Source organism: Oryx dammah, unplaced genomic scaffold (assembly GCF_014754425.2).
Source record: "Oryx dammah isolate SB20612 unplaced genomic scaffold, SCBI_Odam_1.1 HiC_scaffold_27, whole genome shotgun sequence".
Lineage (NCBI taxonomy): Eukaryota > Metazoa > Chordata > Mammalia > Artiodactyla > Bovidae > Oryx > Oryx dammah.
In genome coordinates this window covers 17,651,420-17,667,306 of record NW_024070211.1, presented here as the reverse complement: position 1 = coordinate 17,667,306, position 15,887 = coordinate 17,651,420, and the positions used below count along the sequence as shown (strand labels likewise).

The 15,887-nt window shown below is 45.1% G+C and overlaps 1 protein-coding gene across 2 annotated transcripts in view; it reads left to right on the top strand.

Moving 5' to 3' along the window:
• The window catches only part of FBXO36 (F-box protein 36), a 100,893-nt gene extending 88,239 nt beyond the window's left edge, over nt 1-12,654 (top strand). For both annotated transcript variants that reach the window (XM_040228185.1, XM_040228183.1), the window contains exons 4-5: nt 9,088-9,313; nt 11,746-12,654. In XM_040228185.1, the coding sequence (XP_040084119.1) occupies nt 9,088-9,276 (189 nt within the window). In that variant the 3' untranslated portion in view covers nt 9,277-9,313; nt 11,746-12,654. The remainder of the gene's footprint in view (nt 1-9,087; nt 9,314-11,745) is intronic.
• Nucleotides 12,655-15,887: the final 3,233 nt, after the last annotated feature.

The window sequence follows — 15,887 nt, the reverse complement described above, 5'->3', positions numbered from 1 at the left end:
TTTCACATTGTAAAAGGAAAGATTTTAGCTATTAATAGATAAGTCCTAGGATCCCTGATGCGAAGAACTGACTCATTTGAAAAGACCCTGATGCTGGGAAAGATTGAAGGCAGGAGGAGAAGGGGACGACAGAGGATGAGATGGCTGGATGGCATCACTGACTCAGTGGACATGAGTTTGAGTAAACTCTGGGAGTTGGTGATGGACAGGGAGGCCTGGCGTGCTGCAGTCCCTGGGGTCACAAAGAGTCAGAGGCAACTGAGCGGCTGAACTGAACTGGGCTGAACTCAAGGATCCCTTAGAACGTCTGCATAGTTCATGTATGTTAAGTTCATGCACCACCACCAGGGGGAGCTAAATCCACGATCAGCTATGTTTTGGATCCAAGTGGCTAGAATCAGTCAAGATGGGTATTTTGTGTTTTGCACCCTGAGATGTATCAAGCAAAAGAGCCCTAGGGTTTGTGAGTCCTGGCTGGGGGTATTTTGTGGACCAACTTATAATGCAAAATAAAACTAAATATTTTCCTTATGAAATATAATGATCCATAAATGAAGTTACACTGGTGGAAATTTCAGCTGTAAGAATTCCTTCCTTTCCCCCCAAAACCTCATCATTTTCTCCCATAATTTCTGTTATATAAGATACACTGACACCCTGAAATGTATTGTTCTGGGAAAGAAATAATCATCTAGAGTTCATATTTTTAAAAAGAGGTTCAGATCTGTTTGTTTTTTTTTAATACTAGGAAATCTTTTTAAGTTTTCCTTTATTGTTTATATTTAGAATATGTTGTAATCTGAGTAGAGAAACTGGACCTTGAAGGACTGTTGAAGGTGGGATTAAAACAATGAATGACCTGCCTAACATCAAAATGTCTGGAGGGTTGTCAGTATCATAAGATTCAGTATTGCTGTTTAACAGTAACGTTCATGATGTGAACATAATAGTTTTTGCCTTTAATATTTATGCAGAAAGGGTCTTAAATGATGATGCCCTATTATTCTATTCATTTCTATTTGTAATTCATTCTTTTCCTTTATTGAAATATGTTGAGACCAGCATGAAGTATGAAAGTAAAGACTATAGCCTGCTTTCTGCTCCAAAGTGGGTATAATAGTATCATGAACAGAGATAATGCTTACATGCTTTTTCCCTTCTCCAGAAAGAAAGCAGAATGCATGGAGCAAAGCAGAACTCCACTAAGGCCAGGCCAAGGGTGGTGAGAGTGGACTGCTTGGCCTCCTGAAATTATAGGTGGAGTGGGTAGTGGCAGCTGGTACGACCAGTTGGGTCCACATGGTCAGTCAGTCAGGCACATGGTCAGTTCACCTTCAGACTGCTGTCACGTGGTAGCGAGAGCTCTCAATGCTGGTACTGGACCTCCCCAGTCTCCCAACCCTGGTGACTGAACTGGCCCCCCAGTAGCTAGGTGCCCATGGGAACTTTCTTTCCTGTGTCTTCTCAGAAATGGGTGAGGTAGCATCTGTTCCGTCTCCCTTTCCTCCCCATCAATTACATCTTTCCATGTACTTTACCTGTGTTACCCCTAGTAACTTTCACAGCACTAGAAGTTTAACATCATTTCCATGTAGTCACAATAAGTACCACTTATTGAATACCTACTATGTGCTAAGCATTGGCTGTACATAATCCAGTGCAGTCCTCAAACAGAGCTGTGGGATGGATGGGTAGAGGCCACCCAATCTTGATTATCAAGGCGGAAATAGAGACGCAGATAAAGCACACAAGTAATGAGCAGTGGAGTCCGGTGCTGTGCCCAGGCAGCCTTACTCAGTGGCCAGTGTGCTTAAATCACTTTATTCTGCTCCTTAGATGAGCAAATGCAAGATCGGATGTGGAGACAGGCTTAGAGCAATAAGTAGAATGCCCAGGAGGACTTAATTCTTAAGTGTCGGGGCCAGTGCTCAAATCAACTGTGTTTGCTGTTTCCCTTGTCTACCTTGGTACCTGAAGAACATAGGAAAATGTTCTCTCTTATAAGATGGAGTTAAGCATGCGAATGTGTTTTTTCACTCAGTGGAACAAGAGCTGCAGCAGGTAGGTCCCACAATGACAGGCCGTGGCCTTGAAAGAATTGTCCTCAGGTCACATGGGAGCACCCATGAGCAGTAAGGCAGGGGAGGTCCTCACGCCTCAGAGCATGCCGCTGTCCTTCTGTGTGTGTTGCGCTTCGTTGCTCAGTCGTGTCCGACCCTTTGAGACTCAATGGACTGTAGCCCACCAGGCTCCTCCGTCCATGGGGTTTCCCAGGCAAGAATACTGGAGTGGGTTGCCATTTCCTTCTCCAAAGGATCTTCCCAACCCAGGGATCAAACCTGGGTCTCCTGCATTGCAGGCAGATTCTTTACTATCTGAGCTACCAGGGAAGCCGCATCCTTCCTGCTATGTTACTATATACTTGTGAGAGCTCAGATTCCTCTTTAATACATCTTTAGAATATTTACCTCTGAGTCATTTCTAATGACAGGGCTTCTCCAGTGGCTCAGTGGTAAAGAATCCGCCAGCAACTCAGGAGCCTCAGGAGGTCCCTGGGTTCATTCCCTGCATGGCGAATATCCTCTGGAGAAGGAAATAGTAACCCACTCTAGTATTCTTGCCTGGAAAATCCGCTGGTCGGAAGAGCCTGGTGGGCTACAGTCCATAGCATCGCAAAGAGTTGAACATGACTGAGTGACTAAGCAACAGCAACAGCATTTCTGCTGAACCAAGTTTGCAACCTTGGAATTTGAACTGGTTGGTGGTTTAGTTGCTAAGTTGTGTCCAACTCTTGTGAACTGTAGCCTGCCAGGCTCCTCTGTCCATGGGATTTTCCAAGCATTTGTACCAACAGAATGGATAAAATCAGAGGATGGCTTGAGTCTATACCAGTTTCTCATATCATTGATGGGATTCCCCAAAGGTGATCCATCCTGAATGAGTTTCTCTACAAGAAGGACCCCATCATTATCTTGTGAAGGAGTCAAAGCTTGTAGTCATCCTTAAATAGCAGTTACATATCAAACACTAGGAAAGTTCTCACTACTCATCATATTAGGATAGACCAGGTGAGAGATTGTGACTTGGGGTCACAAACCACCCTAAAACTCCAGGGGCTTGAGATAATAATAGATGTTCATTTCTCTCATGATTCATACCCACTGGAGGCTGACAGGTGGCCCTGCTCCACAAAATCCCCCAGGGATTCAGGTTATTAAAGGCATCACTGTCCTGTGACTGAACATGATTTACATAGCTGTTCAAGTCAAAGAGCTCATCTTTAATTCTTCCTTTTCCTCTTGCTTCTCATTTAATTCATTAGCAAGTCACATGAACCCCGCCTTCAAAATATATCTACAGTCTGATCATTTCTCACCTCCTACCTTGCCACTACCTGTTACGCACCCTCCTTATATCTTCCTGGATTTTCCAGAAGGAATGCCGCAGGAGATTTGCCTTCACCTGGTGAGGATAGCATCGCACCTTCATCATTTTGCCTGAGTACTGTGTCAGCTCTCCAGCTGTGAGTCATACTTACATCGTAGAAATATTGACCCCTTTACCTTCTTACATGCTATTCCACACTGATGACATCATGCTGCTGAGCAAGGGAAGCAGATACCTTAGGTGCCTTGGTGTAAGATATGTATACATGAAAGAGTTGGAGATGAACTCAAAAACTGAGAGGCCTGCCATCTCCATGTGTTATCCAGAATCCATTGCCTTATTGTAACTTGCTACTCAAAAAGGCCTTCCCTGTGGCTCAGATGGTAAAGAATCTGCCTGCAGTGAAGGAGACCTGGGTTCTATCCCTGCGTTTGGGAAGAGCCCCTGGAGAAGGGAATGGCAACCCATTCCAGTTGATTCTTGCCTGGAGAATTCCATGGACAGAGGAGCCTGGTGGGCTACAGTCCATAGGGTCACAAAGAATCGGAAATGACTGAACTGATGCGTGCTAAGAAAGCAACACACCTCCTTGTGGATCTTTTTAGTTTTCAAGGTGACATATAACACATTTGAGTTTGCTTCTCTGATTGATTTACCAAGTACCCATAAAGCTGCCAGATTTAAGTGGGGCCCAGCAGCTGGTCCAGAATGCAGGGTAAACAGATGAATCACTCGCTCCTTACGATCCAGCAGGTTGGTACTTAGAGTGCCTGTGGCCTGTATGGCTATGGTCTATCTTGATTGTTGCATCATCAGGAAAATTACAGCTCATATCTCTGAGGTTTTTAGAGTAAAGGCATGGATGCTTTTGCAGATAATTGTTCTGCTACTGAGAAACAGCTCTTGAATTCCTGTGGGGCAAATGCTGATATTTTGCATAGATAGTCTTGAACAAGATTTGGAGATCAATGTGGAATTTGGGGAAAGAGGTATTTGGATTGACTTTTCAGAATAATCCAAAGACTCAGGATATTTGTGTCCCATGTGACTGTTCACCAAAGAGCACGCAGTGCCGAGGACATTTTCAGTAATGAGATGGATGAGGGGGTCTGTTCTATGGACGTTAGTTATCTCCTATCCCCAGCTGGGTTCATAAACCAAGTGCCTAGGTGGCAAGGATGGAAATTGTACACGGACTCAACCACGAGTCTCCTTTTTTCAAGATTAATCTGGCCACTGTCACAGGAGAGGCAATGCTGAGCCCCCAGGAAGGTACTCAAAGGGGGGATCCAGTCACTGACAAAGTGCTCAGTTGGTTACACAGGTTTCTAGGTGGTGCCAGTGGTAAAGAATCTGCCTGCCAATGCAAGAGAAGCAAGGAATGCGGGTTCGATCCCTGGATCGGGAAGATCCCCTGGAGAAGGAAATGACAACCCACTCCAGTATTCTTGCCTGGGAAATCCCATGGACAGAGGAGGCTGGTGGGCTATAATCCACAGGGTCGCATAAGAGTCGGACGTGACTTGACGACTGAACACCACCGCCAGGTCAGTTACGCTTGACCCTCTCCACCGTGGAGGAAGCAGTGCCGTGTCTTCCCTGGGTGAGGTTCCTACTCTGGGTCTGGTTCTGCTTTCCTGGCACACCATGCTCCTTCAGCAACATCGTGTATAAATTGACTGAATGCCTTATTTTTCCATCATGGTAGCCCACACAAGATTGCTTCAGATGATTTTTTTTCTGAAATAAATAAATTCACTTATTAAATAAATAGACATAAATACATAAGATAATGAGTACAAAATTTCCCACTCTTAGCATATACTCCACTATCTAGAAATAGTTGTTTCCAGGGAATGAGGGAATGGCTTTTTGGAGGCACTTACTCCCTCATCTCATCAGCTAACAGACAACACTTTGGAAGGTTGGAGCGCAGTCTGACAGGATGTAATACATGCTCCCAGTCACTGAGGGGAGTGTGGTCCTCTTTCTTCTGTAGCTACAACCGAAAGATGGACGTGGGAGAACCCACTCTTGGAGTCACACCTAATCACCAATGTGAAAAAAAATGTTGCTTTCTTCTTCACAGCTTTGGCTGCTACTAGGCTAGAAATGTTGATGGTCAAAGAAGCAATACATTCACTTAAAGAACAAGAATGAGTCCGCCAAACTAGAAATTAAAAGTGTTCCCAGTCTATCTGGGGCTCCTAATGCCACTGAACAAACAGGCCAAAAGAAAAGAAAAAGAAAAAACTACCCAAATGAGAATTACTATATTGACTCAGGTGATTAATCCTATTTACCAGAGAAAAATAGACTTGCTGGTTCACAAGAGAATTACAGATAAGTATTTCTAGGACTCATACCATCCATGCACATGAGCTGAGTTTTTTTGTTTCTATATATATATATATATATATATATTTTTTTTTAATTGGGCTGCACCACATGGTTTTCAAGGATCTTAGTTCCTCCACCAGGGATCAAACCTGTGGCCCCTGCAGTGAAAATACAGAGTCCTAACCACTGGACCACCAGGGATTTCCTCTGGCAAATGCCTTCTAATACTGGCACATTCAATGGCAAAACCTAAATAAGAAAACTAAAATCTCTTCTACCTATAAGATCAAGAAGTGTTTACACCTGGCAGGAACTGGAGAAGGTTTAGATCACATCAGTAGGTATAGAATCTTGACCAGTTCAGGTACTCAGTTCAGTTCAGTTCAGTTGCTCAGTTGTGTCTGACTCTTTGTGACCCCATGAATCGCAGCACGCCAGGCCTCCCTGTCCATCACCATCTCCCGGAGTTCACTCAGACTCACGTCCATCGAGTCAGTGATACCATCCAGCCATCTCATCCTCTGTCGTCCCCTTCTCCTCCTGCCCCCAATCCCTCCCAGCATCAGAGTATTTTCCAATGAGTCAACTCTTTGCATGAGGTGGCCAAAGTATTGGAGTTTCAGCTTCAGCATCATTCCTTCCAAAGAACACCCAGGGCTGATCTCCTTCAGAATGGACTGGTTGGATCTCCTTGCAGTCCAAGGGACTCTCAAGAGTCTTCTCCAACACCACAGTTCAAAAGCATCAATTCTTTGGTGCTCAGCTTTCTTCACAGTCCAACTCTCACATCCATACATGACCAGTGGAAAAACCATAGCCTTGACTAGATGGACCTTTGTTGCCAAAGCAATGTCTCTGCTTTTGAATATGCTATCTAGGTTGGTCATAACTTTTCTTACAAGGAGTAAGCGTCTTTTAATTTCATGGCTGCAATCACCATCTGCAGTGATTTTGAACCCCCCAAAATAAAGTCTGACACTGTTTCCACTGTTTCCCCATCTATTTTGCAGGAAGTGATGGGACCAACTTAGTTTTCCGAATGTTGAGCTTTAAGCCAACTTTTTCACTCTCCTCTTTCACTTTCATCAAGAGGCTTTTTAGTTCCTCTTCACTCTCTGCCATAAGGGTGATGTCATCTGCGTATCTGGGGTTATTGATATTTCTCCTGGCAATCTTGATTCCAGCTTGTGCTGCTTCCAGCCCAGCGTTCCTCATGATGTACTCTGCATATAAGTTAAATAAGCTGAGGACAAAAGGAAGATGGAACAGGTAGTAGAATGAGAAAATCACAAACACAGCTCCTGCTGGTGACCAGTTTCAGAATCCAGGACTGCAGTAGCTCCCTGTATTTTCTTCCTCACCCAGTGATATATGCATGTGTATGTAAGCCAGTATCTCCTCTTTCCCTTTTGCCTGGTATTTTAAGTAGGGCAAGTCGGTACCCATTGACTTTATAATTCTAGGATACAAAGATGAACTGGGATTAGCTGGAAGGAACAAGTCTCATCCAGAGGTCTGCAGTGACTGCTGGGATTTGGCAGGAATGGAGTGGCAAGAGTGGAAGGCAACGAATAGACACATTTTCCCCCGTGGGAGGACTAGGTGGAGTATGTCGTGCTGCCACTGTTGTTTGGATGTTTAAGTGGGAGGAGAAGCGTATGTGTGGGGAAGAGCCTAGAGGCCAGGCTGAGGAGCACGTACGGGGTCGGCAGTCATGGTGCGTGGGCTCAGTTGCCCCTCGGCATGTGGGATCTTAGGTCCCCAACCAGGTATCAAACCCGAGTCCCCGGCACTGGAAAACACATTCTCCAGTCCTGGGTGACTAGGGAGCTCCTGCTGTTCTTTCCACTGCTGGATTGCCACACGTGATGGCCACTAGATGGAACCCATGAAAGGGGGAATCAGGTTGACGACGAACTCCCCTGAGTGTCCAGTTGGCACAGGAAGAGTGGAGCCAGGAAGTGTCCTGGGGCCCACGTGGGACCCTTCTTCAAGCACATTTTGAGTTGCTGGAGTTATCACTGTGCAACGTCAAAAATCCAAGCGTCTTTCAATGCTCCGGGTCTTGCATACACACACCAAAAAACAAACCATGGCCATTGCTAAGGTCAGAGATAATAAATTTAATGGAAGCTTTAAGAAGGATTTGGGGGCACGGCAGCAAGGGGTCAGAAGATCTCTATGGTAAGAATGTTTAGTAGCAGGAGGCTGATGAACAGCGTTGTCATAAATGATGGTAGCAATTGGAAAAGTCCTGCTGGGAAATCTTTGGTTAATGGAAGCTGAACTGTAGCAGCTTTGAGCTTGAGGGAGGGCAAAATGGTCTTGTGAAGATACTAGGCTGGAGGGGTCTTGTCTATCCTTAACCTCCTGGCCTCAGGTAAAGGACCAGACAGCAGAAGGACATCCTGGGGACGGTATTCCAGAGAACAGCTCTCTTTGCCCTGTGCCTACAGGCTCAGGGAGCAGACTGAATCTTTCAGGCCACTCTGCTGCATGGTGTGATGTCAAGCATGCAAAGGACTTGGAGAGAAACTTGTGGACAGGACCCTGGGCCCAGGAGTGTGTAAATTTTAGGTGTGCTGGTTGGCAGTCTCCAAGGGCTGCTTGTCTGTTTCGATGTGGTTCACTACTGAGCAGCCCGTAGTGAGCTAAGGTGTCCGCTGAACAACCCTGGGGGAGAGGTGACTTATCTGTTGTTGTTTAGTTATTAAGTCCTGTGCGCCTCTTTTGTGACCCTATGGACTGTAACCCACCGGGCTTTTCCATCCATGGGATTTCCCAGGCAAGAATACTGGAGTGGGTTGCCATGTCCTACTCCAAGGGACCCTCCCGACCTAGGGATCGAACCCACGGCTCTCCTGTGTGGCAGGCAGATTCTTGACCGCTGACCCACCTGGGAAGCCAGAGGTGACTTAAGCCAGGGTTTAACATGAAGGCACCTGAGCAGAAGTTAGCAATGCTCCTGCAGCCCTAGGTGAAGAGGGGTCAACCACACATTGTCAGCCTCTGCTATGTGGCTAGTCGGGAATTCACCCTACCAGGCTATCTGCATAAACTATGTTATGTTGTATGGGCACTATTTATAACTAGCTGGCATTTTGCATCTCAAATGAGATCAGGACTCACTTTACTCCCTTAATTGAGTATTGCTCAGTCCTTTAGATACTTGGGTGCTTGCCTCTCTCCCCACAGAGGAAATTTCAGGAACTGGAACTTGCACCTCTCCGTGCATCCGCGGTCTTTCCTCCCAGGTCTCATGGGCAGCACGAGCTGGACACCGATGTTGAGTGAGTGAGTGAATGACTGTCCCTTCATCCGCGTGTGATGTCACCGCCCTCTGACTGCTTCCACCCACAGCTGTGCATGTCGGACGAACTGTGGGAGCGGATCGTCCGGAGCTCCTGTGACCACGTCACCCCCGACATGCGAGCCTTGGCCCAGGACATGGGCTGGAGACGGATGTACTTCACCAACAAGCTGCAGCTCCAGCGGCACCTCCGCAAGAGGAAGCAGCGGCAGGGAAGCCAGCGAAGCAGTCAGCCTTAGACGCACAGGTTCCCGCCGCTGGGGAGTAAGAGGCGCGGTGTGTTTTCCTTCTGTGTCAGACCTCTTCCGCTGCCTTCCCTTAAGTGCTAAGGCCTTGCTGATTCAAGGAGTCATAGAGTATTTGCACACACACGCAGCACCACGCCTGCCTCTGCCAGGCCTTTTGCCTGAACCACAGTCTCGGCTACAGGTCAGGGAGGGTCAGGTCATGACCCTGGCACCACTCGGGGGTGGGGGCCTGCAGGACAGGAGGCCCCCATGTCCTGCCACCACATTAGAAAAGAGGCTTCTGCTGTATGGAAACAATAAATGATTATTGGCAGGTTTTTATTTCAGATATATTTTATCTAGGCGTTGGAAAGGGGGAAGTGGGCTTTTGGAGTTTTTCCTGGTGTTGTGTCATCTGAGCTCACCCACGAGTAGGTGGCTGAGTGTGCCCACAGGGAGCCGTGAGGGGACAGGGGCCACGGAGTGGAGGGGAGTGCTCCCATGAGGGCAGCTGCCTCCCGGACTCTGCTCCTCGAAGTTGGTATTCAGGGCCCCCACTCTGTGGACCAGGGATGCCAGGCGTGTGTCCCCCACGTGGACAGCCTCTGACCTGGCCCCCTGGGACGTGGCTGGAGAGAAGCCTAGACATTTTGCTCGTAAACTAGGTGCAGAATTTAACTTCCCAAGACTTTATGTTGTCAAATAAACCTGTAGATATTTCTTAGAGAGATGCTGCTCCCCACAAGGAATCTGGAGTATCATCACTTTCATAACAGGGATATTTTTTGTGTGTGTGGGGAGGGTATTTGATCTTTATTTTTATTGAAATATTTTATACAGATTTTTAAAAGTTACTTTCCACTTATAGTTATTGCCAAATATTGGCTGTATTCCCCATGTTGTACAATACATCCTTGAGCTTATCTTTTCCCAGCAGTTAGTACTGTCCACTCTCCCACAGCTATGTTGCCCCTCCCCTTCCTGCCTCCCACTGGTGACCGCTAGTTTCTTCTCTAAACCTGTGAGTCTGCTTCTTCTTTTGGTAATATTCATCAGTTTGTAGTGTTTTTTAGATTCCATGTGTGAGTATAACAGGGAGTTTTAGGAACACAGGCTGGGACTTCCCGGGCGGTCCAGTGGTTAAGAATCCATCCCGCAGTGCAGGGGACATGAGTTTGATTCCTGGTCGGGGAACTAAGATCCCACATGCCAGGGAGCTAGCCACAAAGAAAGATCCCTTAGGACACAACAGACCCGAAGAAATAAGTATTTAAAGAAAACACACACACACACACACGCACACACACACAGGCTGTGGTAATGGAGGTTGAAAACCCAAGCACAGTTTGTATTCTGTTAACTTGGCAGAGGGGCAAAAGCAATACAGTTTGCAGGGAGGAAAATTCTACCTCCTTGAGATGGGTTATTTTAACAATTGTTTTCTTCCTGAGAGCTCATACCAAGTAAGTACCCATACAGCGAATAGTCTCATGACTCCTTTCAGGGTACAGAACAAAGTAGCTCTCAGCCTCCCATCACCTTATCAACCTTATCAGTGCTTCTTGCCCGCAATCTCCACTTTGCTACCTAGAAAAAAAACAGCCCCCTCCCCAGGCCAGAGGACCTTCCTGTGATGCCCTGGGACATCCTCAATGGGAGCCAGAGGTGGGCTCTGGCTTTTCTCGACACCTCACTCCTCAGGAACAGCTCCATAGCCATGGCTTGGCGACACACTTGTTTCCTGTCTCACTAAACCTGGATTCCTACCAGAGCAGATTTTAACCTTCATCCACGCGCCCTTAACACTCAGTCTTGGGTTTCCAGGGATGTCTGTGAATCAAGCGCAGTCTGCTTCCTGGCAGATGAAGCGTCTGTCAAAGTGGCGTCTGGATTTAGTCCAAGCACAGAGCAAAGATTTCATTGGCGAGAGACCCAGGCCTCCGGTCCTGCCCAGGAACGAGGCAGGGTGGCTGGCAGGCAGGCAGAGGGCTCGTGCCTCTGTGTGGCTCCGGCTGCTTTGCTTCACTTGGAAGTTCCAGACTTCACTCCCGGCCAGGTTTTCAGTGACAGGTTAATACCATGTGTGTACAGCAACTGTGTGCATGTACCCTGTGGCCAGTCAACATAACTGTGTAAATATCAAATTACAGCCCATTTGTGACCTTGATGCAAAGTGTCAACAGCTTAAAAATTTCATGTGTAATGTTTTATCAACTGAGTTCTGAAAGCTTATGGGCATGCATAATAAGCTAGATTCAACCTGCATTAATAAGAACACAAATATGGCTGTTTAAAAACTTGCTATCTATATCAAAGGTTATAAGATAAAAATAGATGCTAAAAATGAAATAATTAAAAATGAATTATTGTATGTTGGCTATTATTAATAAACAACATAGGTTATTAGCTGATTTTAATAATTATTCACCCTCATAATTTCACTGCCTTATTACCTAATTGAAATTATTTTTACCAAAATAGGGACCGTATCATCAACCTAAAATCCTGTAAGACACCAGCAACCTCAGTGGTCGATCATTCTGCCTCTCTCTCCCGCCTCCATGGGGAGGCAGTTGTGGTTTTGCCTCTCCGCCTCTGCTGACAGTTTTTATGTGGACGGATAAATCTGCTTCGTTCATGACACATCATTTCAGAGTGAAATGTCACAGCAGTTTATACTTTTGTCTTTTTTGGTCTTTTCACTCAAAAGTGCTTCTGCCTGGCTATCATTCACCATTGTAACTGTAAAAGTAAAATGCTGATATTCTCCAATGACTCATATGTTTAGTGTTATAAAAATAATTTATTAACAGTTGCATATGTGAATAATTTATAAACTAGAGAAATATGTATATTTTACTCCATGTCAACTTCTAGTACTGCTTTTTATTCTTGAAGAGGTTAGTATATTACATGCATTAAACTTTGATTATATGGAATCTGCAATAAAAAATAAATAATTTTATTTCTTTTTGGCTTTGCTGGATCTTTGTGCGGGCTTTTCTCCAGGTGAGCGGGTGCTACTGTCTAGTTCCGGTGCACACGCTTCTCATTGTGGAGCTTCTGTTCAGGGGCTTCTGTTGTTGGGGAGCACAGGCTCTAGGCGCACAGGCTCAGGAGTTTGGTTCGCGGGCCCTAGAGTGAGCAGGCTCCAGCAATTGTGGCAGACGGGCTTAGCTGCTCCGTAGCATGTGGAACCTTCCTGGACCAGATGGAACCCATGTCCCCTGCACTGGCAGATGCATTCTTATCCACTGTGCCACCAGGAAGTCCCTGTTCCAAGCTTTTGATGAACTAGATCATTGCCCACCTTCCCACAAGCGTACTATTATACGTGCATGTGTGCGTGCTCAGTCGCTCAGTCGTGTCTGACTCTGTGCGACCCCACGGACTGTAGCCCAGCAGGCTCCTCTGTCCATGGGATTTCCCAGGCAAGAGTACTGGGGTGGCTTGCCATTTTCCCCTCCTCCAAGGGATCTTCCCGACCCAGTGATTAAACCCGTGTCTCCTGTGTCTCCTGCACGGGCAGGTAGATTCTTTACCACTGCGCCACCTGGGAAGCAAGCATGCTATTACACATTTATTTAAATAATAATCAGCATATGCTTCTTCAAGGCCCCCGCATGCTCTAAGAGCAAACCAGGTAAAGGACTGAGTTACAGAGTGGAACATGTCTCACTGGTACCTTCCCCAATTCAGTCCTCTCTTCTTCCTGCTACTTTCCTCCACCAAAGACCAGGCCTTCCCAAGAACTCGCACCTCTTCCCACTTTACCTGACATTGGAAGAGGCTCCCCAGTGCCAGTTTGAGACCCTCAGGCCAATCCTGCTTTGACTGCTGGAGGTCCACACAGTTCCTTTATGGCATCTTTAATGCATTGCCAGTGATCTGCTCTCTGCACTGACTCAGTTTCCCTTTCCTGATGCCAAATGCTGCTGCTTCCATCTTTGCAATTCAACATCAGCCTTTTCTCCCCCACCACTGTTGCCCCAACATTTTGGCTTTATAACCCTCCATTCACTGTTACGTTTAAGTCACACTCCATTTATTGTTATATTTAAGCATGGATCATTAACTTTAAGGGAGATTAGAAATCTTGTTTCCTTGGTTCACAGCTGTACCATCTAATTGCAAAGATGCTGAAAAAGATGAATCTAAAATCTACTGAAAAGTATAGATTTGAAACAAAATGTGACTTAAAAGCTATCTATTCCTTGGCTTTACAATGTTAAAATTTTACCTTTGTGTTACCTCATAAGTTGTGGCATCATGTTAAGAGAAATCACTCAGAGTCCAAAGAAAAAGGGGGAAAAAAAAAGAAAAAGGAATTGAATATTTTAAATGCAGATGTGATGAGTTCATTAAATGCCAAAAACTGTTCATTATAGCTTTTCAACCCAGGAAGGCAAAGCCACTGGAGTGCCCTGCAGGTAGGCAACTTGTGCAGTGTGTGCCATCACAGAAAGTTCCTCTGGCCGAAAGGCATGTGAGCCTGCAAGCTGCCACTGCTGACTGCTGGCTGGCCAGAGAGTCAGTAGAAGACATCACAGCGGCGCCACTTTATATCATACAGGAGCTTGTGAACTCAAAGATGAAGCTGCAAACAAGAAGGCTGAGTTAATACCTTCTCTGCAGAATGGTACTTTTGTCTCACAAACGGGCAAATCAACAGATGTGTCCAGACTTGCCATTTTGCTTGTGTTCATCCAGTGTTACACCAACTAGACAAAGATCTTTTATGTGAATGCTTAGCAGCAAACACAAGGGGTGCTGAGACGTTCCAAATACTGAATAACTTCATTCAGTCTCATGGTTGGTCCTGGAGTCACTGTGTTGAGGTTTGCACTGATGATGCAGGGCAATGGTGGCTGCTGTTAGCACCTTGGCACAAGTTGGAGCAGGGCCACTCAGTGTACCAGAAGTTGCTGTATTTTTTATTGGCATGCTTGTAGTCAAATAAGGTTCACTTAAGGACATCCTTGATGAAACAGTAAAAATGATCACTTTTATGAAATCTTTACTCTTGATTTCACATCTTTTTGAATAGCCTGTGTGACAAAATTGTTACTGAATCAAACTTGAGTCTGATAGAGCAGCAAAGCCAATCTACTGACACCTGGTTGTGGTGAAGGAAAATACAGTATTTACTTGCAAGGTGCAAGAAAGGAATACAGGCAGCTCATGCTTAAAAGACCCAAATTCTTCTAGCTTTCTGGGGAGGTTTTTAAAAAAAGTATGAGGTAACAGATTGAATGCAGAAACAAACATGAGAACCCTATCTGTTCTCAAACATGAGAACCCCCAACTGTCTTCTATTAATCCAAATATTAAAGAAATTTGCAAACATGTAAAACAATGTCATTACTCTTACTAAAATTTTTTGGGGGAAATATGGTTACTTTTCAAAAAATGTTTCATATGAATGTGAGTTCACTGTTATTTTAGAATGAAGTAATAACAAATATTTTTTAATTTTCTTAGTTTTTTTCCTAATATGGTAAATATCAACAAGATATAGCCTATGAAAACAGAAGATCTTTGGAACTTCATTGGGGACCTGAAACGCAAGAGTTTGAGAAGTCTGAGTCTAGGATTTGTAGTCTGTGTCTTTCATTTGACAAGTAGACATACCTAGGGATGGTTCTTCAATTGTTTTCTTGAGCCTCTATGTATTTTACACTATTAATTACAATTTCATTTAAGCAGGTCACAAGTCTATTTTCCCTTAGCTTCTTTATCAAATTGTCACTTTTAGCAACAGTAGCTTCCTTTGCATGCAGGCAAGCACTTTGCATGAGCTGGCCTTGTTTTATTAGGAGCCCAGTTTACATCTGTTGAGTGGAAAGGAACTATGGAGGCACACAGTGGAATAAAAATACTGTGTACTAGGAATGCTCCATAGATAGTAATTGACCAGAATTTCATCCTGAAAGAAGGAAATAATCAAAGCAAGGGAGTTAGGATGAGCACTTGAAATCAATTGAAGGTTGACAGAAGTATTTATCACCACATTACATATTACGGTTAAAAATCAGAAACAACCTAAGTGGCCAACGACCAAGAATTTGTTTTTATTTTTTTTAAAAAAGATTTATGTATTTTTGGTTATTCTTCATTGGCTGGACTTCATTGCTTTGCTTGGATTTTCCCTAGTTGGGGTGAGCAGGGGCTTACTCCCTAGCTGCAGCCCACAGGCTTCTCGCTGTAGCGGCTTCTCTTGTGCAGAGTATAGCCTCTAGCCTGGGCTTCAGCAGCTGTGGCTCGTGGGCTCTACAGTGCAAGCTCAGTAGTTGTGGCACACGGGTTTACTTGCTCCATGGCATGTGGGATCCTCCTGGATCAGGGATTGAATCTGTGTCTCCTGCATTGACAGGTGGATTCTTTACCGCTGAGCTGCCAGGGAAGTTTGTTTTTAAAACATTATAATTTATACAATCATTAAAAGTGATATTACAGATAGGTATTTGTCACATGGAATTTATTTGGACATAAATTGACCATTTTTTCTCCCTCCTTGCTGCCCCATCTCCTTGCCCTTTAAAAAAGAGTTGACATAGAACACCATTATCAAAACTATGTTTAATCCCTCAGTTGTGCTGGAGTGAAAAAGCTGGTTGAGACCA